At 44.4% G+C, this 24,153-nt stretch overlaps 1 protein-coding gene and 2 pseudogenes across 1 annotated transcript; all 3 read left to right on the top strand.

Annotated features, from left to right (window-relative positions):
• Window positions 1-426: 426 nt before the first annotated feature.
• TBC1D20 (TBC1 domain family member 20) lies at window positions 427-23,089 on the top strand. The gene is made up of 8 exons (XM_054573927.1): window positions 427-610; window positions 7,209-7,394; window positions 9,670-9,750; window positions 17,687-17,873; window positions 18,048-18,149; window positions 19,288-19,429; window positions 20,381-20,568; window positions 20,839-23,089. The coding sequence occupies exons 1-8, from the start codon at window positions 541-543 to the stop codon at window positions 21,092-21,094; spliced, it is 1,212 nt and encodes a 403-aa protein (XP_054429902.1). The 5' UTR covers window positions 427-540; the 3' UTR covers window positions 21,095-23,089.
• On the top strand, window positions 10,486-11,178 carry LOC129070568 (rho-related GTP-binding protein RhoN-like; annotated as a pseudogene).
• On the top strand, window positions 11,621-12,712 carry LOC129070567 (small nuclear ribonucleoprotein E-like; annotated as a pseudogene).
• Window positions 23,090-24,153: the final 1,064 nt, after the last annotated feature.

The raw sequence follows: 24,153 nt of genomic DNA, 5'->3' as shown, positions 1-24,153 counted from the left end.
TAAGTCGCCAAGTATGACAGGAGTATGTGAGGAGAGGTGGGACAGGAGGCAAAATCCTTGGAAAGCAAAACACTGGCTTCTAATTGCTGAGCAGTTACTATATGTTTAATAGTATTCTAAGCACTTTCCCAAGAACTCTGAGTCCAGTACTTTTCTTATTAATCAATATTCTTTACAAATAAGAAAAATGGTAAGTTATAAAAAAGAAATGACAAAATCTGGTGCAGAACACACTTGTTCAAGAGTGCCCGGCTCCACCCTTCAGGTGGAACTCTCCCTGACGCACTACCTGCACTTTCTCTCTCGGTTTAGGGTACCTGCCCGTGTGCCCCGGTGACGGCTGCCGGCTCCAGCGTAGAGAACGGTCACGTGCCGGCGCGGGGGCGGAGCCCGTGCGAGGATGCCTACGCGCCTGCGCGCAGCTGGCTACCGAGCCGAGCCTGCGGGGCGGGGCGGGCTCTGGCTGCCGCGCCGGCGGCCCGGTCTCTTCTCGGCTCAACCACCGGCCGGGGCTCGGGCCTGGGCCCGGGCCCCCGGGACATGGCCTCCGGGAGTGCGGAGGGCGACAGCCCCACCTCAAGTCGCTGTGACAGCGGCGCGAAGAAGGCAGGTACGGAATCCGACCAGGGTGTCGAGGAGTGGCCTGCGAGGGCGGCCTGAGCGACAGGGGCGACCCTAGGAGCTGGGGACAGCTGTCGAAGGAGCGGGCCCCGGCGCAAGGGGCTCCCGACAGGCCGCGTAGGATGTGCCCAGGGCCCCGAACAGGGGTCAGGATGTGTGAGAGAGGAAAAGGCTGAAGGGAAACAGAGCCTGGAAGCGGGGGCGTCCACGGATGCTGATGAGACCCGAGAAACCGTGGTGGCAGAGCCACGTCCCCAGTGAGAAGGAAGGGGCGGGGACTCTGCACCCTACCTTGTCACATCTGAAAGGGAGAATTTGGTCTCTGGGAGCTGAGGCCGGGCCTCACCTCCGTCCTGAGACTGTCCGGCCCCGTCCGCAGACTCCTCGTGCCGCCTCCCTAGTTGTAAGGCAGGTTCCCAAACTTCATTCATCTGTCGCGGTCTTGATTTGCATAGGTAGTATGCATGACCACCTATTTCTTTTAATTACCATAAAGTCGAACCCTTTTAAAGTGTACGGTTCAGTGGTTCTTGGTACTTCCACAGGGTTGTGCAATCATCACCCCTGTTTAATTCCAGAACATTAATATTCCAAAAAGAAAGCCCATCACTCTGCACTCCCCGGTCTCCACAGCTCCTGGCAAACACTAATCTACTTTATGTCTCATTCCTGTTCCACCTATTTGAATGTTATTTAATTGTGAACAAAGGAATTTTCTGTTTTTTATATCGTTTAATAAGTGTTTCATACAATTCTGTGAAATCATAGTTTTGTTGTGTGCTGTTTTCAAATATGTTTTACATATCATTAAGACATGACAGTTAAAATTAATAATGTTTACTCTGCACCAAGTAAAATAATCTTTTTTCCTCTGAGAAGGCTAACGTAGCTTTCCCACTTTTCCATCCTCTGATGGGTGGTATCCATAATATTGTAGAACTATATAACATGTTCAGCTCACATATTTTGATGAAGCACCTGATATCCACTGGGCTCATTTTCTGTTATCTCCCTTTCTCCTATTCTAGTCCTGGAGGGAAGTGCAGCTCACTCATCATGTTACTTCCCTGAGCCCTTTGACTTTGTGACCCTTTGCTGGTGTTTGTATGACATCTTTCTTCATGGAATAATAATAGTCAATGCCCCAAGTGGTACAGGTCTTGTGACCTGTTGTAGTGCAACTGTGCCTAGGTGTTGAGACTTTACCTCCCATTTTCCTTGATTTTACTACCCTGGATGAATAGGAGGAACTTAGAAATCAGACTATTTTTAGAGAATTGACAAAGTTACTACCACTAGAAGCTCTCCTTTGTAGAGTTCATGATCCGATTGGTTTACTCTCTATAATATTTTTCTGCATTGTTAGAGTAAAGCAGTCTTTCTTAATACGTGCTTGGTTCTTGTCTTTATGTTTCATGTAACAAATCTCTGCTAACTCTGGTACTGTTCGTTGAAACTAAATAGGACCTTCAAAAACAGAGGCTACTTTGTCTAATTTTGTTTTTAATGGGAACCTTACTCAGGAAAAGGTAAGGCTGTTCCCCTCCTACTGTCTTTCTCTGGTATAGATACTAAGTTCAAGCATTAAAAAAAATTTTTTTTAATCCTTACTTGAGGATGTGTTTATTGATTTTAGAAAGAGAGGAAGGGAGAAAGAGAGAATCATCGCTGTGAGAGAGGAACATTGATTGGTTGCCTCTCGTACACGCCCCGACTGGGGATCGAACCCACAACCTAGGCATGTGCCCTAACCAGGAATTGAAATTATGATCTTTTGGTGTATGCGACAACACTCTAACCAGCTGAGCCCCTAACCAGGGCTCAAGGACAAAATTTCAAGATAATTTTCAGTATCAACATTAGGAGTTCGAGGGGTGGGACAGAGTGGTGACTGTCGGAGGGAATCTCTCCCTTTCTCTCTCTCTCTCTCTCCCTCTGACTGCCTCTTCCATTGTTTTCATTAAAGCTAGCATTACTTAGTTTGAGTTTAACTTTTATTTAAAGGCTACAAAGCTTTCTTGATATGCAAGCTTAAACCAAGTAATAAGTGTGGAATTTTGTACTCTCACATAAGATTCCATTATTAAGTACTCATATGTAGATCTTTTACCTACTGTAAGTCATTAATATATATTTTGCTGATATGGAGAAACTTTTAGAGGAAGCATAGGTAGAGTTCATCTTTAGTCATTGTCTCATATATAGTATGTATCTGTTTCCCCAAACCAGGGGCTTTTAGAGATACCTGATGCTCTGAGCAAGTAGAAATCTTTACCTGGGTTCTGCAGCCAGAGTTGGGAAAGGTTTGAGACAATAACGGGCTCAGCCATCTTTACCTGAATTCTTAAGAAATGCTGCTTCAGTGCCCCTTATTAAAATGATCGTTTTAATGGAGAGCAGGCCAAGTAGTGCCTGTATCATTTTTTTCCTGTGGTGAATGAATTGCTTTTCAGGCATCAGGGATTTATTTATAGCAGCGTCTTATGTTTTGCAGCCAGCTGTAGGATAATCATTTCATTTTGTCGTGGTTATGATAGCCAAGACCTCTTCCTGTTAAAGGCATTTGGGAGGTATCAACTTTGGGATATGTAATACATCTCTTTTATAAGTGAGGCAAAAAGAAATTGGAGAAGAAATGATTCAGGGGGATTGACATTACATATATGCTGCCTCCCGATGAAATGGGGGCTTCTACCCCAAGCCCAAAGATAACATTCGCAAGCCCAGAAGTGTGTGTCCCACCCTAAAATCCATATATAAAATTGATCTTAAAACAGGGTAGTTAGTATTAATTTTAATATTTTCCTGAGTATCCCAGAAATAGCTCTATGATTTTTCTCTGAGGTGAAGAGGAAATGTGTAAATTAGTTTCAGCTGAGACTTCGCTAACATTTTTCTTCCTCATTGCGTAATCTAGCTGTTGACCTTATCATTCTGTAATTTATATATCTCTAGCTCACTTGAGTTTTCTGTTTTCTCCTCCCTTTTTATGTCACAACGAGAGCTTATATGTTAGGTGTAATAAATATTTGTGTACGGGGGGGTGGCATGCTTAGGAGTGCCTTCCTCATCTGCGATTAATACTTAATCACTCGAATGTGGGATTGATGAAGGTGATATTGGGGCCTGAACACATGGCAGCTAAAATTCCCATTTGAGCAGCATCCTCCTCTGGGAAGTAGCAGTACCTTTAGAAAAAGGCCAAAGAATCTACAAATCTATAGACATACCACACAGTGTTTTGGTTAGTAACAGACCACATATATGAAGGTGGTATACGACATAGTCTAGGTGTGTAGTGGGCTATACCACCTAGGTTTGTGTAAGTGTACTCTGTGATACTCGCACAACAACGAAATTGCCTGACAACACACTTCTCAGAACATATCCCTGTTGTTAAGCAGTGCAGGACTCTGTTTAGAGTTGCACAGTGGGTATGTTCTTAACAGTAGTATGGGGAGAATAATGTCGTTTATTACAGGCCACTGTTTCCAAAGGAACAACAGCTAAGCTAATTTTTTAATTCTTTTCTGTATATATTTAATGCATTCCCACAGAGCACTGAAAACAGAAGATAGTAGTAAATTTCAAAATGCAGGATTAAAAATAGAATTGGAACAGAGTGTTAAGAGAACTAAGTACTGGAACTGTGGTTTGGGTTCAGAATGAGTAAAAATTCTGGCAGATTATTTACCAGAACCTAGTGGAAATCCAGCTGATTGCAAGCAGTGTTATTTTCTCCAGGATACAAGCACTGGTTTTTCTTTCCCCTAGATTGCTGAATAGCTTACTTGGAAGGAGCGGCAGGGTAGATATATATCTAAAGAAATAGAGAAAATTTTTCCACACTCTTAGTAGGTAGATTAACAGGGCTTCTAAACACCAGCTTACCTCAAGCAGTGTTCATATTACCATTTAAGTGTTCTTAATTTGGGATGTGTAGAAAATATAAGGAAACTCTAAGGAAAAAAAAATTACAGGTTATCTGGTACTTTATATTCATTATTGGAAATTAATCAATTCCTGCTCATATTGTGTCCCAGTCTTCTGAGGCAGAAGTCTTCTCTGTATCCTGTGTGTCTGCAATCCCTCTTTGAAAACATATACCCTTCTCTTCCAAAGTGTGGTCCTTTGACCCAAAGTAAAATCCCTCCCTGTCTTCCCTTGACTGTAGAATAAAGCCCAGACTCTCCATAAGCTACGTTTACTGCAGTCCTTCAAGCCTCTGTCCTCTCCCTTTACCTCACACATCAGCTTCACAGAATTATTTCTGTGTTTTCTGGACACGATGTTTCTTTCGTGTGACGAGGTCTTTGCACACACTCTTTTGTCTCCCCGGAATGCCTTCTCTTCAACCAGTCTCCCGTGTGCAAAGTTTTCTTAAAGAATGTACCAGAGTAGAGTCTTGGTGAAGCCTTTCCCGAGTGCATGAGGAGCAGTCATTCTTTTGTCTGGAGTTTCATAATTCTTCATGACTCTGTTATATCATGAATAATAATGGTTTGTGTCCCTCCCTACTGGGAGAGCCTCTCAAAGGCTGGGAGGAAGTCACATTAATCTTTTATTTTTATTTTTATTTTTATTTTTATTTTTATTTTTAAGAGAGAGGGAAAGGGAGGGAGAAGGAGAGGGAAGGAAATATCAATTATTGCCTCTTGTAGGCTCCCCTATGAGGACCCAACCCGCAACCCATGCATGTGCGCTGACCAGGAATTGAACTGGTGACCTTTCTCTTTGCAGGACAACGCCCAACCAACTGAGCCACACTACTCCGAGCTCAAATTAATCTTTTTTCCTTTGTACAGTGCTATCTACAAGTAGATGTTCATTAAATAATGGACTGATAAATGAATGCATAGACTAATGGACAAGTGGATAGATGGACAGATAGATGATGGACAGACAGATGGACACACTCAAGCCAGGAGCTTGACGTACCTTGTAAACAAACATTTAACTGGTTAGGTGTTGCACTGTTAGAGGAAATTGAAGCTTAATTTTATGATTTCTAGGTAGAGTAACCATTTAATTTCGCATCTGAGCTGGGACATACTTGAAAGTACAAGTCACAGGAGGGGTTTGCTGTGAACAGTTATGCCAGGATTGTAGGCATGAACCAGGAATCTCTCAAACGGAAAGAGACGGTCAGTCTACTAGGTTACCAAGGAAAAAACAGAATAGACAGGAAAACAGGTTTACTTAGGTTAAAAGTCACCTATGTTATTTCTCTCTCTGCACCTCCCATTGCATGTGACTCCAAACCAGCTAATTTATATATCACAGCTCCCATAGGTAGGTAACCAGGAAGATTAGTACCAACTTTCATTTGTATTAATAATGTACAGCTTTGTCATGGAAACAGTTTGTATATTGTTGTCCCAGAATAGGAAATTATTGAGGAAAGCTGCTTAGTGTCCCTTCTAAACCTAATCTACTTTTCAGTATTTGTCTTCTCTAAAGCCTAACCTACCTTCTAATGTCATCTTCTACCATATGTAACCCCAGTGCTTGACACCTAGTATATGCTACATAAATATTTTGAATGAGTCTGTTTACTGTTAAATGAAAGGGCCTTGTGTTTCCTGTCTCTGTGTTTTTTCTCTCTCCCTTCCCAGCCTCTTAAAATCCTCCTTTTCCTTTTTAAACTTCTCAGATCAGTCTGACCCATGATGTTCTCTGAGCTCCTGGTGTCTGCGCATTCCTTTTTTTGGAAAGTATCAGGCACTCCTTTGTGACATCTCTTTTACGGTGTCTTGTTTTACTTTTTTTGTGTTTGCCATTCCCAAAATTAGATATTCTGCATGAAAACTGTAAGAACCTGTTACTTTATTTTAAATAGAAAAAATAGGATAAACATCAACCAGAAGCTCTTGGTTTTCCTAAAAAGTATTTTAAACACAGTAAAATGCAGTATTTTACTGTAAAAACAGTAAAAACACAGTATTTATGTGTATAAATAACAAACTATCATGTACAGATGTAAGATGCTTAAAACATTACTTCCTGATCACAGTAATTAATATAGTTTTTAAGAAACAGTTGCTTTGTGTGTAGTATCATGCCTCCTTTACCATCCACACTAGAGACCCAAATGTACCCTTTTACATTCTGATTTTGAAAATATTTCTGTGATTCTGATGTTTTACCAATAATTGGGAACTTTTGTGGTTTTTTTTTTAAAAATGTAGTATTGAATTTTGGTGGCGTACATATACATTTTTCCTCTATAAACTACAGAAAAAATTATTATATTAGAGAGATATATGTGCTTTAAAGCTTGATATTAAGAAAGAAGAGGCATTCTATTAGGAAAACATCAACGGTAACTGTTAGATATGACTGAATTTACTGAGCATTTATTATAATTATAATTCCTTGCTGGTTACTTACATGATATATCTCCTTACTGTTTTGCACGTTATGTGCTAATTAAATATCTGTAGGTTGGCTTTAAATATACCTACCTGTGTCTCAGACCAAATTATGAGATTGAGCCCTGAAGAAAATGTGCACATGCTGAATATGCGCCTAATGCACCCACACCCGCATTTTTTTTTTGTTTTGTTTTTGTTTGCTTGTTTTTGCAGGCTTTAACGCCAAAAGGGAAAAGAAAGTGGCAGAGATATACCAGGCTCTGAACAGCGATCCCCCTGATGTGGCTGCCCTGAGACGCATGGCTATTAGCGAAGGAGGGCTCCTGACCGATGAGATCAGACGAAAAGTGTGGCCCAAGCTCCTCAATATCAACACCAATGACCCACCTCCTATACCAGGTAAGGGGGTGGGGGGATCCTGTGAGGGGAGCTTATTTAGGAGGCAAGGGAAACAGAATTCCAGGATCTTTGATTTTTATGCTAATGTCAGACCAAGAGGAGATGAGTGAATCCGAAGCATTTTAGGGTATGATTGGGTCAACTGTGACTATAAGGCCAAACTAATAAGTAGAAGTTTATTCAAAAATGGAATAAGCTTTTATTAGGTAGGTGTGCAGGGAGCTGTTATTGGCTGGGTAGGAGAGTTTATTAAACATGCCTGTTCCAGTCTGTATTCACTTAGAGGAATCTGTATTTTAACAAGCACTCCACCTGATTCTGATGTAGATGAACTACATTTTGAGAAACATTAAGCCGGGGGAGAAGGAATATTTTTTTTAAAAACATAAAATAACTTTTTTATTGGGAGATACTGTGGTCGTTTTGAATTCTAAAATTCTGTAATTCTGTGAAAAGCTGTTACCGAACTAACCTGCAAGGCCGCTGTAGTAAAAGGAGCTCCTTGGAATTCAGAGCAGAGTACCGATGAAAGCGCTACCGAGCAGGGAGCACACTTGGCCACTCGTTCACTCGACAGACATTGATTGCTTTTCTGCCATGTGGGGCAAAAGTCCAACTGCTAGGGACTCTTTTGCTCATTTGGTAGATAGTAGTTGTGTTCCTGTGGTGTGCCGGATGCTGGAGATGATTAAAGCGGCCTCCGCCAATGAAAGTTCACAGTGTCATAGTGCAGCCTGGCAGGTGCTAAGTTACCACTTGTTATTGTCTTTGAATTGGGTTGCCTCAGAGCAGTCAACTTTTTGGTGGAAGGATAAGGCGTTGCCATGCTGACGCTCTGCATCCTGAGATGATGTGCTCCTATCAGGGTCCAGATTTCCCATATCTTTATAAACTGAAACCTGTGTGGGGATGTTCTGCACAGTCTCCTCTGGTACCTTTTGATTTTGGTCTGTGAAAGAAATGTAGATTTGTTATACAATACTCAGTTTGGGTTGAGGGAAATATATACTTGTTTTAGATATATACACGCATGTGTAGTATGTACATATTATTATAAAATACAGTAGCTAGAGACTGCCTCTTTACTTTTACACTGTATCGGGCTTATCACCTGAATACAAGTACTGCTTCCTATTCGCACTCTAGTTTTAGAATTTCTGGGTCAAGAGAGTTAGGTCCTGGCTGGTGTGGTTCAGTGGATTGAATGCTGGCCTGTGAATCGAAATGTCACTGGTTTGATTCCCAGTCAGGGCACATGCCTGGGTTGCGGGCCAGGTCCCCAGTTGGAGGCATGTGTATCTCTCACACATTGATGTTTCTTTCCCTCTTTCTCCCTCCTTTCCCCTCTCTCTAAAAGTAAATAAATCTAAAAAAAGAGAGAGACATTAGGTTCTTCTTTATGTGAATTTATCTTAATACTCCTTTCTGAACAGCTCAGTGCTCCGTAGACTTTATAAATGTTAGAGTTTTGTTCAGTGGTCTATGGTTTCTGATCTTATTTATGATTTTATTTGATCCTTACAGAAACTGGAGAGGTCTATTATGGAAGGGAATATTGCCATTTTACAGATGTGGACTTTGGGATTCAGAGCAATTATCTGGTGATGCCACAGGGGGCCCCTGGCCTCTTTGATGTTTACAGTAACCTGAGAGTTCCATTAAGGAAGGGAATAGTGCCATTTGTTTTTCCACCCTCACCTGAGGACATGCTTATTAATTTTAGAGAGAAGGGAAGGGAGTCAGAGAGAGAGGGAGAGAAACACCAATGTGAGAGAGAAACATTGATCAGTTACCTTTCACACGCTCACACCCACCGCCACCGGTGACTGAACCCACAACCCAGGCATGTGCCCTGACTGGGAATCGAGCCTGTGACCCTTTGAGTTACAGGATGATGCTTCAGCCAACTGAGCCACACTGGCCAGGTTGGAAATATTGCGGTTTTACAGATGCGGACTTTGAAATTCAGAGCAGTTACCCAATGATGCCGTGGGAGGCCCCTGGCCTCTTCACTTCTCCTCTGCTGCTCTTTCCACCTGATTCTGTGAACCTTCTGGGCATTGCAACCCCTCCTCTTACAGTCATCAGGACTTGCATCAAACGTGTTTAGAAATAAATTCGGGGTTCCTCTCCACATGTTGTATTTTGAGTCATATTGTCTTCAGGAAAACATGGGAATATGTCCTCCTTGGCTTTGGTCTAATACCAGAATGTTTTACTCCTGATCTGGCTTCCCTGACATTCCTACAATGACATGTTCCTTTTCCTCCAATAGGGAAAAACCTACGACAGATGAGCAAGGACTACCAACAAGTGCTTTTGGACGTCCGGCGGTCCTTACGGCGGTTTCCTCCTGGTGAGGAGCTCTCTGTCTTATTTCACGGAGGTTTCTGTCCCAGTTGCCCTTACTTTCCTGTGTCGATGCTTGCCAGGCCCGGGGCGTTTCCACTTCAGCACGCACTGGGACCAGACGTGAGCTCCCAGTCTGCTGAGTCATTCTTTCATGTGCTCTGTCACTCTCAGGCCCCCGCTGAGAGCCTCAGCCAAAGGGAATTTCCCTTGGCCTAGAAGGGGTAAATGGAAGACCAGGTTGTTCCCTGCTCTCAGAGCCACAGAAGAGAGTAGGAATTGCTAGAACCATCAGTCTGGCTTTAAAGAGCAGGTTGGTTTAGAAGTGGACACTAACAAGAACTATTAATACCGTCTTTGATTAGGTTTATAAATAGTGATATCTTGCATACACATATGTTGAATTCCTTGGACTAGAAGGGAGGCCATTCCCTCATGTTTGGAGTCCATTTCTAAAAGGGCTCTCCCATTCCAGGGAGAATGAGGAGAATGACCATCGTCTCCATTTTCACAATGAAGGAAATTGGGTACCAAACTTCGTATTTATGATCTATTTCTCTTCCATTGGCAACTCTGCCTTTAGGAACATAAAGAGAAGAGAATTGCCAAAGGGAACGAGACCCTTTGAACCAGTGATTTGATTTTAAATTGGTGTGCTGCAAGAATTTTTAAGGGGCTCGGACTGGAGCAGGGGTGAGGGGGGCAGAGCGCTTCTGGCGGGGGGCTCAGCACAGCCCCCGCGATGCCAGTGTGGGCAGCCCGTGAGGCCTGGGAGTGGGGCAGGGAAGGTGGGCAGTATGTAGCAGGGACCAGGGGGTGGCAGAGCGGCCACCGCGAGGTTGCGGTAGTGTGTTCGCCAAGGATTCCTACCCTTTGAGGTATGTCCCCACCATGAGCTTTGAGACGGACAAGTGCCGCATTGAGCCTAAACACGTGGGACACTTTAAATTCCTCTTAACTGTGGTAACATCTGGCCCCTGACCTATCATGATTCAGACACTGTGTTCATCTACTTTAACATTAGCAGACCAGAAACACTGCAGTGTCCTCAAGAAGAGGCGAGGAGAGAAAAGACTCAGGAGTTTTGCCCCAATGCCAAGGTTGTGCTGGTTGGCTGTAAACTGGACATGCAGGCTGACCTGGCCACACGGAGGGGGCTGTGCAAGCAGGGGCTTATCCCTGTTACGCCTAAGCAGGGCACTGTGCTGGCCAAGCAGGTGGGGGCCGTGTCCTATGTGGAGCGATCTTCCTGGTCCTCTGAGCACAGTGTCACGGATGTCTTCCATGTGGCCACAGTGGCCTCCCTGGTTCGTGGCCATAGGTAGTTGCCCTGTTCTGACCCAACACCAAGGACTGCAGTGATCCACTCCGCTGGCAGACAGCCAGACCAGAGGAACAGGGCGAAGGCGAGATAGACAAGGATTGAGCCAAGAGTTGCCAGCTCATGTGAAGAGCCAGGGAGGGGCAGAGTGTCAGGAGGGGTGGTGAAGGGCACAATTGTTTTCCTGCCTGCACCCTGGCTTCCTGACCTCCTGACTCTGGCTGGGACTTCAGGGCAGGCTGAGTGAGCAGTTCTCCTAGGCAAGGGACCTGGAGGCGGCGGGTGCCACCGTTCTCCACATCCTCATCCCCCTCCTCTGCATGGGAAGCTGATGGAGCTAGTAGAGCAGGCATCTGGGCCAGGAGCTAGGATCGGGGGCCGAGGAGGGTGGGAAAGCTGGCATCAAGCAATGACCTTGGTTGAGTCTCAGAATATGAAGGGTGCCTTCCCTCCCCACCCCCCAGTGCCCATATCCTGGCCCTGGCGTCCATTCCATGACCTTCCCTTTTCCTCTCACTTCTGCAGCTATTCTCACTCCTCCTCACCTCCGGGCAACATGCACTTAATTAAAAAGAAAGTTGAGAAAGTTGGAAGGTGCCCTTCCCTCCATATATCCACCAGTCCTAGCTCCTCCCTCTCTTCCCCCAATCATTCTCAAAATAAAGCCCATGCCCATAGGGGAAAAATTTTTTTAACATGCACTACCTGACTATTTAGTCAGGGGCACCGACCTCTTTTCCCTTAGATTGTCAAATTAAAAAAATGACAACAGCCAACACAACAATAGCCATCTGGTGTGAATGAATCAAAATTATACCTATTTTTTGTCAGATCAGCAAAAAAACTAAAGTATTTTTTGATGTGCCGCAGGATTTTAGTAATTAGTTTCCGTGCGCCATGGGATGACGAAGGTTGAACATTGCGGCTGTGAACCCACTGCCTCGCTCTTCCGAGCCCATGATTTGGCTTGGATTTTGTCTTTTAAAGAGCCTTTATTCCTGCTTACATCTTCGCCCCCTGGAGAGGTTTTTGTGATTCTTATACAGCCAGTGGCCTGCCATCCTGGTTTTTTGTTTTAATTTTATTTATTTACTTATTTTTATTGCAGTATAATTGACATACAACATTATACTAGTGTCAGGTGTACAACATGATTCAGTATTTGTATATATACAACTTATGACAACATATGCCTATGGTCCAATCCCCTTTTCCTATCCTACTGCTTTGATTTTTATTTGTGTGTTTTTAATAGCTTTAATTTAGGCTTATATGTTGAAGATAAACTTTTAAAAAAGAAACCTGCAGATTCCAGAAGTAGCTTTTTGCGGTAGTACACGGCTGAGTGAGGCCTTTGTCAGCTGTCACCATGGTGTGCGCTGTGGCCAGGGCCAAGATGTGCAGAAGGTGACAGGCAGCCCATCAACCTCGTCTTCAGATACTTGCAAAATAGATTTCAGATTCAGGTGTGGCTTTATGAGCAAGTGAATATGCAGCTAGAGGGCCGTATCATTGGTTTGGATGAGTACCTGAGCCTCGTATTAGATGATGCAAAAGAGATTCATTCTAGAACGAAGTCAAGAAAACAGCTAGGTTAGATCATGCTAAAAGAGATAATATTACTCTTCTCCAAACTGTCTCCAACTAGAAATGACTAATGATGTGAGAAATTGTTGAGAAGCAATACAGTTTGTGTTTTTTAGGTGTTCTTTGTTGGGAGAATAGTTCTTAAACATTTATTCATATCACATTTATTACCCTATGTTGTTACCAGATGACAGTAAGTGCTATGGGATTCTTTTTATTAAAAAAAAAAAAGTGACATTTATATTTTGCTGTAACTTATTTTTTTCATGTTTTCTTTTTTAATTATCACTGATATTCAATATATTAGTTTCAGGTATGCAGCATAGTTGTTAGACATTTATATAACTTAGGAAGTGATTTCCCCAATAAGTCTAGTACTCACCTGGCAACATACATAGTTATTAAAGCATTATTGGCTATATTATTCTCTATGCTCTATTTTACATCCTGTGACTGTTCTGTAACTACCAATTTGTACTTCTTAATCCCTTTACCTTTTTCACATAGCCACCTAATACCCTCCTATCTGGCAACCATCAGTTTGTTCTCATATCTATAACTTTGTTTCTGTTTTGGTTGTTGATTTATTTTGTTTTTTGGATTCCACATATAAGTGAAATCATGTAGTATTTGTCTTTCTCTATCTGACTTATTTTACTAAATGCATTACCTCTACAGCATAATTTGTGTTGTTGCAAATGGTAAGATTTCATTCTTTTTTTATAGCCAAGTTAACATTCCATTGTATATATGTCTCACATTTTCTTTATCCAATCATCTATTGATGGACAGTTAGGTTGCTTCCATATCTTGACTATTGTATATGAAATGTTCTTCATTGTCTCTTGGTATAGCCTTGTTTTAAAGTCTATTTGATCCGATATAAATATTGCTACATGAGGTTTTCTTTCCCCTTTCCACTTGCATGAAATATCTTCTTCTATTCCTTTACTTCCAGTATATCTGTCTTTTGATCTAAAGTGAGTTTTGTTAGTTCTTGTTTCATTTCCATTTAGTCACTCTGTGTCTTTTTTTTTTTTTAATCCTCATCCAAGGACATGCTTATTGATTTTAGAAAAATGGGGAGGGAGGGAGAGAAACATCAATCAGTTGCCTCTCTTATGTGCCCTTCCTGGGAACTGAACCTGAACCTAGGCATGTGCCCTGACCTGGAATTGAACTGTTGACCTTTTGGTTTACAGGACTATGCTTCAACCAACTGAGCCACACCAGCTGGGGCACCCTGTCTTTTGATTGGAACATTTAATCCATCAAAAGACATTTAATAATATGTCTTTTATAATAATACAAAAGTATAGTTATTGATAAATGATAGGTATGTAGTTATTGCCATTTTGTTATTCATATTTTTGGTCTTTTTCCTTCCTCTTCTTGAAGAAGTTCCTTTAACATTTCTTGTAAGACTGGTTTGGAGGTGATGAACTCCTTTAGCTTTTTCTTGTCTTAGCAGCTCTGTACATCTTTAATTCTAAGTGATAGCCTTGGGGAGTAATCTTGGTTGTAGCTTCTTGCTTTTCATCACTTTGAATATTTTGTGCCAATCCCTTCTGGCTTGCAAAATTTTGTTGAGAAATCAGCTGTCTTATGAAAGTACCCTTGTAGGTAACTAACTGCTTTGCTCTTGCTATTTTTCATATTCTCTCTTCGTCTTTAATCTTTGGCATTTTAATTATGTATCTTGGTGTGGGCCTGTTTGGGTTCATTTTGTTTGAAACTCTGTGCTTCTTGGACTTGCATGTTTATTTCCTTCACCAGGTCGGGGAAGTTTTTTGTCATTATTTCTTCTCAATAGGTTCTTGATCCTTTGCTCTCTCTTTTCTCTTTCTGGCACTCCTATGATGTGAATGTTGTTATCTTTGATGCTGTACCATAGTTCCCTTAAACTATCCTCATTAAAAAAAACTAAAAATTTTTTGCTGTTCTCCTTGTGTGTGTTCTGCTTGTCTTCCAAATCACCAATTTGATTCTCTGCTTCATCTAATCTGTTGTTGATTCCATCTAATGTAGTTTTCATTTCAGTTCTTATATTCATTTCTGATGCGTTCTTCCTTATGGTTTTTATCTCTTTCTTGAAATTCTCACTGAGTTCATCTATTCTTTCCCTAAGTTCATTGAGCATCCTTATAACCACTGTTTTGAACTGTGTACTTGGTAGGTTGTTTGCTTTCATTTTGTTTAGTTTTTTTTCCCCGCCCTGGAATTTTGTTCTGTTCTTTAACTTAGGATGTTTCTTTATTTCCTTGTTTAGTTTTTTTTATCCTGTCTTTTCTTTTTTTAAGATTTTATTTATTTATTTTTAGAGGGGAGGTAGGGAGGGAGAGAGAGAGAGATACGTTGATGTGTGAGAGAAACATTGATTAGTTGCCTCTCACATGCACCCGACGGGGGACTGGGCCTGCAACCCAGGCTCATGCTCTGACCAGCAGGTGAACTGGTGACCTTTCACTTTTCGGAACAATGCCCAACCAACTCAGCCATACCAGCCAGGACCGTTTCCTTATGTAGGCTGCCTCTCTGTGTTTGTATTTGTGTATTTAGGAAGATTTGCTACACCTCCCAGTCTTGGAGAGCAGTCTTATGTAGTAGGTGTTCTTGCGGATTCCTGGTCACCTGGGCCAGATGCTCCAGGGGTGTCCCTTGTGTGGGTTGTGTGCACCCCTCTGTGGTAGTTGATCCTTGATTGCTGTTGACACATCAGTGGGTGGGATTGACCCTTAGGCTGACTGGCTGTGAGGACTGTCTGTGACTGTAGCCGACAAGCTGTTGTGCAGCGGCTGACCCCACAGAGCGGGATTCAGTTTAGCAGGGCTCTGGTGCCTGCCAAGTCCACCCTTGGGGTGCGTCATTTGTGTAGCTCATTGGGCAATGCTCTGAGGTGGCCTGAAGTCAGCCAGTGGCCACCGGGTGTATTGGCTCTGGGGCCTCAGGGGAGGGGCTCTGGTGCATCCCCAGGTCAGCCACTGCCTGTGCCCAGCCCAGGGTCACCCGGTAGGAGCTGCGATGTGATCTGCAGTTGCTGGCTGCCTAGGCTGGACTTGGAGGCCAGCTGCTGCTAGTGCTGGAAGCTGCTTAGCGAGAGGTAGAGGGCACACTGAGGATAGTGGCTGCTTAATTGGGGTTGGTGGACCTTTGAGAGGTTTTAGGAAAGTCTACAGCGTAAGCTGAGGCCAATAGCTTGAGAGGAAAAGTTTCTGAAAGAGGTTCAGGCTGGTGCATAGGTTAGGTGAGGCAGGGTCTCCCTATTCTGCTGCTAGGGAATAGACCAGCTGGTACAGATGCCTCCCTTTCTCCCCCCTGTTTTCCCTCTGAGTCCATTATTCCTCTTTTATTTATGTAACATCAGTCTATGATACTCTTTCCGTAGGCTGAACTTACCATGTGGTTTGTTTAATACTGTTTTCGCATTCACGTTCTTCTGAGCTTAGCTGACCGCTCTTATATACTGAAAATTCAAACAAGGTTTAATGTCTTCTGTTACTACTTTCTGACCTTACCTATCCTTGTACCTGATTTACTTCATTTTCTTTTTTTATTTTATCTTTGCAAGTGTGTCCTTTTGAGAAGGAGTGAGGTAAATATAGGTAAGAGATGAACTTTGCTCTTACCTTAAACCTTTTGTTCAGTTTAGTCTGGGCCCCTACATTAGCTGTTATCTCTTACAGGACCTGTTTTTAACTGAAAAAACTAATGGTGTAGGAAAGCTATGTGGTGTGCCATTCTTCTAAAGCTGTTCCAAAGGCCAAGACTGGGTGTTTTCATACCAAAAACCGGGTGATCTGAGGAGCCACGCTGACCGCTGCCGGGGCCAGCTGCCTGTTCACAAAGCGCCCCCAAGGCTGCCCTGCTTCCAGCCGTGTCTTTGGATCAAGGAGATCAATATTTCCTGTGATGTTTAGTTTGGTTCAGAGGGGAACATGCAATTAAATTTTTTATTGTTACATGATTTCATACCTACAGTAAGTTTACAAAACTAGGACAAAAAATTCCCCACATACCTTTTACCCAGATTTTCTCATATGTTAACATCCGACTATATTTGCTTTCTCTCAGCCATATACACGTTCATAAATTTTTTCTGAATTATTTAAGAATAAATTACAGACATCATGCCTCTTTGTTCCTAAATATTTCAGGGTACATTTCCTGAAAAACAAGGCTCTTATATAATCACAGTACACTTATCAAAATCAGTGAAAAACATTTAAGAAACACTGCTATCTAATCGACAGATTCCATTCAGATTTCACCATTTATCCCAGTAATGTCCTTTTTAGGAAAAGGAAGTACAAATTCATGTAGTTCCCATTTCAAGCATCATATCTCTAGCCTTCTTTAATCTGGAATACTTCCTTTGTATTTTATGACAGACCAGCTATTTTGTAAAATTTCCCTCAATTTGAGTTTGTCAGGTATTTCCTCAGCGTTAGATTTAGGTTTATACCTTCTTGACAGGAATACCGCAGAAGTGGCGCGGAGTCCTTTTTGGTGCGTCGCATCAGGAGGCACGTGCGGCCAGAGTCCCACTGCTGGCCGTGTGCGCTGGGGCGCCTTGGCTGAGGAGGCGTCCGGGCTCTCCCGCTGTGAGGTGGCTAGTCGGTGGCTCTTTTCTGCATGCCACATATTTCCTTTATGTGTGTGGACCTCGATGTGTTACTAAGATGCAGATTTTCTTTTTTTATATACTTTCTCTGAGCCCTGACCAGTGTGGCTTAGTTGGTTGAGCATCATCCCACAAAGCAAAATGCCACCAGTTAATTTCTAGTCAGGGCACATGCCTGGGTTGTGAGTTCAGTTCCCAGTTGGGGTGTGTACGAGAGGCAACCGATCAATGTTTCTCTTTCACATCAATGTTTCTCTCCTCCTCTTTCCCCTTTCCTCCCCCCTCTCTAAAAATAAATATATAAAATTTTTTTAAAAAACCACTTTCTCTGTAAATCCATTGCTGTCTGTTTTCCTAACCTCTGTGTTACTTGGCTGCTCGCCACGCTCACGTGCACCACCCCCGCACCCGCAGGCATGCCAGAAGAACAGAGAGAAGGGCTCCAGGAAGAGCTGATCGACATCATCCTCCTCATCTTGGAGCGCAACCCTCAGCTGCATTACTACCAGGGCTACCATGACATCGTGGTCACATTTCTGTTGGTTGTAGGAGAGAGGCTGGCAACGTCGCTGGTAGAAAAACTATCTACCCACCATCTCAGGTACCAGCACAAAGGGACATAAGAGGCAGGCATCACTCCCCAGGTCCCCATGAGGGTAACTCCTCAGCCCTTCAGTGAAAACACTGAAATCAGTGTTTTTGGTGGCTTGAGCCCCATGCCACCCCCACCCCGATCTAAGTGTTTGGTCTGACCAAGCTTACTATTTCCCCCTAGGGATTTCATGGATCGAACAATGGACAACACCAAACATATATTGAACTATCTGATGCCCATCATTGACCAGGTGAATCCAGAACTCCATGACTTCATGCAGAGGTATATATGTGTCTGTGTACACACACACCTTCAACTTTCTGTAGCCTTTGTTTCTTCCTCACAAGTCTAGCTCATCATCATCTTATACTGATTAGTGTTAAGTTCTTCTGAGTTGTCCTTTCCAGTTATCAGTAATCTGGATAATTCAGTTCTGTACACAGTCTTGGAACACTTTTTGAGTGCTATGCTCTTTTGGGACAACCCATGCCCTTGAGGAGTTTACATCTAGTGGGGAGAGGAGGATGAGGTAAGTGCACCAACGTAGACTTTGAGGTTATTGCCACAGGAGAAGTACAGTCCTGTAGGGTCCAGAGGCAAGAAAGACAAGGTGGATGGTGTTACTTGCCAAAATACCAAGGAGAAGAAATATTTCTTTGCAAATCTCATATATGATTTTTTTTCCTTCTTAATTAAGTTAGAAATGTGTCTTCGGCCAATGCCTGACTTTTTTTTCTTTCTTTTGTTTTTAATTTTAATAATAGCTATGTCTGCCCTGGCTGATGTGGCTCAGCGGACTGATTGCCAGCCTGTGTACTGAAAAGTCATCAATTCGGTCAGGGCACGTGCCTGGGTTGTAGGCCAGGTCCCTGGTTGGGGACGAGTGAGAGGCAACTGATGAATGTTTCTCTCTCACACTGATGTTTCTCTCCCTCTCTTTCTCCCTGCCTTCCCCTCTCTCTAAAAAGTAATTAAATAAAATCTTAAAAAAAATATCTATGTCTTAAGATGCTTGTCATCTCATATTAACTAAAAAAATAGAGTTGTATTTTCAAGCCTGAGAATATGTGTCTGTGCCCCCCAAAAGGGTATGACTTTCTCAGAGGGAAAATCATGGTATTGTTTTCTGTAAATAGATGCTTCTTTTTCCTGTAGTAGACATTTGTTGGCCACAGGAGATCACCCAGTGAAATAAGGTGACTGGGATCCTATTGTAGTGTTAATGTCATGATGGTGGGTACATTTTAAGGACTTTGTATTTTATGAGGGAAAAAATGCTGAATTCTTAGGTGGCTGAATTTTCCAGAAAGCATATTTCCCAAATGTTTTCTTCTCACAGCACTGAGGACAAAGAAGGCCCAGAAAAAAGGAAAGGGATGACTCAGCAGGGAACCTAACATCTGGATTTCCTTGTTCCTAGTGCCGAGGTGGGGACAATCTTTGCCCTCAGCTGGCTCATCACCTGGTTTGGGCATGTGCTGTCTGACTTCAGGCATGTTGTGCGGTTATACGACTTCTTCCTGGCCTGCCACCCCCTGATGCCCATTTACTTTACAGCTGTGGTAGGTACAGGCCATGAGCCAGCAGCTTGATCATTTTAAGACAGCATTTCTGCCTTGACTGATGTAGCTCAGTGGACTTAGTGCTGGCTTGCAAAGCAAGGGGTCACTGGTTCGATTCCAAGTCGGGGAACATGCCTGAGTTGTGGGTCAGGTTCCCAGTTAGGGGCGCACAAGAGGCAACCACACATTGATGTTTCTCTCCCTCTCTTTCTCCCTCTCTTCCTCTCTAAAAATAAATAAATAAAATCTTAAGAAAAAAAGATAGCATTTCCCAGGCTGGTGTGCCTGGACACCATTCTATGCAGCGGCAATGGAGGCTATCATGGAAGAATGTGTTCTGTGTAAAAATGAGTTTGGGAAATGCTGGTTAAACAAAGACAATTGCTTGATTCTTCTGAACCTTTAAAATGCTCCCCTGCATTGTGAATTATGTGTTCCTGTCAACATGTCCTGGAACAAGTACAAACTGCCAAGTCCAGGTTTAAGAAAAGGAGTGTGGTGGTATGGTAGAACATTGAGATGGCTTGAGGGGTGTGGGGGTGTTCCAGTTAGCAGGGGGCCCGGGTCATCGGGGTGGGGGTGCAGGTGTAGACTCACACGTGCTCTTCATTGCTCTTTAAAGAGAACAAGCCCATTCTTCCTACTGCTTTGAACCATTTTATTCTGTGCTGGAGCTCCAGGAATCTTCCAGTAATCCTTCGCCTCTTCTTCCTCTTAAAAGAATCTCCTTCATTTAATTGGTCAGTCTTTCACAGCATTGGGTAGAAGGTTGCCTCTAGCAGGAAGGGTCAGCCCAATAGGAAAAGCACTCAGATCTGTGCATTATTGCTTCCTAAATGGGTACAGGATTTTGCCACACATAAGGGGTGAGCCCTGTTACAGGAGAATGAAATGCATGTGGCCAAGGCCTCGTGTGTTCTGGTCCCTGATGCAAAGCCTTCTTCTCCACAGATCGTGTTGTATCGAGAGCAGGAAGTCCTGGAATGTGACTGTGACATGGCCTCGGTCCACCACCTGTTGTCCCAAATCCCTCAGGACCTGCCCTATGAGACACTGATTAGTAGAGCTGGAGACCTCTTTGTTCAGTTTCCCCCGTCGGAACTTGCTCGGGAGGCGGCTGCCCAGCAGCAGGCTGAGAAGTAAGTGAGGCCAAGCCACTGGTTGAGTCGGTGGTGTCTGTCAGTGGGCAGGAGCGATGGGAGATGGCGTCTGGTGGCGACAGGGCTGTGGGGGTGTTCCCAGAGGTCTGTGCTTATGCCAGAGGAATCCCTGCTTCAGTTTTGATGGGTCTTCATGAAGAAGAGTTTTCTGAGCAATGGATGGCTCTGCCCGCAGCCTATTTAATCTAGTTTTTCTTTCCTTCTCTGTTTCTTCATGTTATTTCCTTTTTATCTCCTCCTCCTCTGCAGAACGGCAGCCTCTACCTTCAAAGACTTCGAGCTGGCGTCAGCCCAGCAGAGGCCCGACATGGTGCTGCGGCAGCGGTTTCGGGGACTTCTGCAGGCGGAGGATAGAGCAAAGGACATCCTGACCAAACCAAGGACCAACCGCTTTGTGAAACTGGCGGTGATGGGGCTGACGGTGGCTCTTGGAGCGGCCGCTCTGGCTGTGGTGAAGAGTGCCCTGGAGTGGGCCCCTAAGTTTCAGCTGCAGCTGTTCCCCTAAATGCCAGAGAAGGTTCTTCCTCTGACATTACTTTAAGGTCTTGCCCTTCCATGGAAGGATGGAGAGGGATGGAATGTCCTTTATTAAAAGGATTTCTGTCAAGGGTTTTCTATTCCTACCACCCTCCCTGGCCCGGCCATGGTTTGCCTTTGCCTCAGAGGCCAGTAGCAGAGCCTGTCTGACATTGGGCGCTTGGGGGCCTGGGCGCAGAACTCTTCTCCCTCACAGTGGGCTTCTGAGTGGGCTCTCCGCTGCCTCCTTTTGTGTTGGAGGAAGTGGTGGGTTGTTTTGTTTTGTTTTCTGTTCTTTTTAGCTCCCAACTACCTTTGGAACCCACTAGGCCTGGTCACTGGGGACCCTTTTGGCTGCCTAGTAGTAAGGAAGGTGGACCGCTGACTGCCCGCCTCCTGTTCTGTCTGCTTTGGCAGGACAAAGAGGGAAGGAGCTACTGCTAAGGATGTCTGGCAGTGGCACGGAGGTGAGGGGGCAGAGCAGGATAGCCCGGGAACAAGAGTGGCCCTTCTTAAGAGCAGCTCTTTCAGCCGGTCAGAAATCAAAGGGACAGGTGGGAACTAGGTTATTGGGTAAATCCGACCGATTTTCAGCCTAGAAATCCCAGGTATTTCCAGTCAAATGGGAAGGAATGTTGAATTTTACAGCCAAGATGTAGACTGGTTTTAACTGCCCCTTTTTTTCTGTCTGTTGTCTTCCACAAGCCACACAAAGCTGCTTGTAAAAGACACTTCTATTGCTATTTTTAGAATTATGTAACACTCAACATGTAAAGTACCCTCACTTTAAAAATAATAGTTCCTTCATGGAAAAAAATTGTTTCTCATCAGAAGGATGAGCTTCGAAGACCCTGAGGTTTCCTTTTTATGCAATTATTTCACATTTCCCTTTGGCCAGAGTTGCTGTTTGCAAACAGCTCCTCGCTTCCGAAGTGCCCGCTCTGTGTCTCCATCGCGGTTTTCTTCCGATTACCCATCTCTTCCCGAACAGGCACCCACTCACTACCTAGGCTTTGCTTTTTGGGTTTGATTTATCTTCTTAACTGCTGGTCTCTCCTTCCTGGTCGGAAATGCCAGTGGAAATGTTCAGCACCCAGAAAGGGACAGACTGCAGCCTGGAGAGTGTGGAGGGGCCTGCAACAGCCAGTGCCCTACACTGAGCTGCCTGGGGACCCTGCAGGCCGTAGGGGACAAGATGGGTCGTTCAGTCCTTCTGGGACAGCTTTTCCTGTCAGTGAAGCCAGGTTTGTTTTCGATTAACTCTGGCTTGAAAAAAAAGTGCCTTTTGCTTCTTTAAAGAATTGGGGTTGTATAGTATGAAGCAGCCATGTACTTGTATTGTCCTGGTCTCTCTCTGGCACTGTTCTGTCTTGACAGGTGTTTCAATGTGAACATGCCAGAAGCACTCTACCTGCCATACCCAGGCCTCCGCATCCTTCCTTCATGCCCACTGTGTGCAGAGGGGAGGGCATTTAGCATGCCAGGCAGCTGGCAAGCCCAGGGAGGTTAGGAGAGGTGTCTCTACATTAAGTCACATTCAGCACTTTAAAACAAAAAAAGCTCTTAGCGATGGGTCATTCTCTATAGTGGGAGTCCCACCTGGGTGAGTGTGATTTGGATGGGTTAACCTAGAAAGCGGAAGATACGACAAAGGTAGTTCTTTCAGGATCCAGAGGGGATGATGTGACGTATCCCCAGTCTTCTCCCTCAGTGTGTTTGTCCTCTTGGTACAAATGCGCAGCAGCACCGGCGTGCCCTGCCACGAGCACTCGGGCATGTCTGTAAATACTGAAGGAGTTGATGGGGGAGACGTGAGGGGGTGCATGTGATCAGGGTCCCAAGGCCACACAGCTTTTTGGAACCCAGGAAGCAAGCGGCATTTGCTTCTATTATGACCTAAGGAGCAAGTTCATTTGTTTTATAGCTTTCCTGACATCAGGATTCACCGCGTCAATGAGAATAAAACATTATCTTTCTACCTTCAGGTGGTTTACTGTTCTGTAAAGAATATGTGTAAATATTTTGTACAGAGCCCTATATGAAATACACAGCCATACGTGGTTACTAATCATCTCTTCTGTCATTCTGTCCTGTCCAACACTTGTCTGGAGTGGAATCTGATCTTAGACGTCTGGCCTTGTGCCCCGCCCCGCTGGCCTGGGACCATCTGTGGCCTCCCGGTCGGCCTCGCCCGCCTCGCCCGCCCGGAGAGCTGGGTGACGCCTGCAGCCCTGTTTCTGTTTCGTCTGCAGGCAGGGCGACCTACACGCTCCCGCCGCTGCCACGTGCCGCCGGTCACTTCAGCGGCACGGGCGGTGTGGGATGTTAGGCGGGGGTGCTCTTGACTATCTCCCACACTATTCTGGGGATGCCCCTGCTCCTGAAGGCCGACGTTCAGGTTTGGAACCTACCCGGAGCCTGCTGTGAACACAACTCTGCCTCCACCGGTAGTGTCTGTCCGCAAAGGAGCTGAGAGAGCTTTTTCTCGCCATCCATTTCAAACAGCATCTTAACACCCCCCAGCTGTTGGTTAGCAGGATCCCGGAGTAGTGCCCATTGCCTGTCGCCTCCACCCCAAGGATGGGCTGATCACGGAGGCAAGTAAGCCACGTCAGCTGGGATGTTTGTTTAACGCTTCCCTGGCCCAGAGGCCAGAGGGGAGGGCGCCCAGGGCTGAGCCGGCATCTCAGCTCCCTGGCCTTGCCCCACTGCCACCGGCCAGCTGCCCTCGCTGCCCTGAGCTCCGACTGGTGGAGAACAGGGCTGCCCCCGGGATCGCTGCATCTGGGGGCTCTACATCAGAGCTGCCTTCAAGGACGTTTTTTCTTTGAGTAGCAGATTCACTGGCAGTTTTATAGGAGTTGATGGTTAAGTCTAAAGAGTAGGATTTTGAAAGTTGGAACATTGAAAGTATATACAGTAAAAGAAATTTGTCCCCTGTTCCCCTAAAATTCTTGGAATTTCCTGTTAGGAGTGTCTTTTGTCCTTCGTAATGAATCGCTTTTGATCCCTCCTGAGTTTATGCTAATGAGGTCACTTACCGTGGGC

The sequence above is a fragment of the Pteronotus mesoamericanus genome, unplaced genomic scaffold (genome assembly GCF_021234165.1).
Source record: "Pteronotus mesoamericanus isolate MK-2021 breed Mesoamerican mustached bat unplaced genomic scaffold, CSHL_Meso_final contig_25, whole genome shotgun sequence".
In the NCBI taxonomy this organism is placed as follows: domain Eukaryota; kingdom Metazoa; phylum Chordata; class Mammalia; order Chiroptera; family Mormoopidae; genus Pteronotus; species Pteronotus mesoamericanus.
Note: the sequence above shows the minus strand (reverse complement) of the source record. Positions and strands in the feature narration are given on the sequence as shown.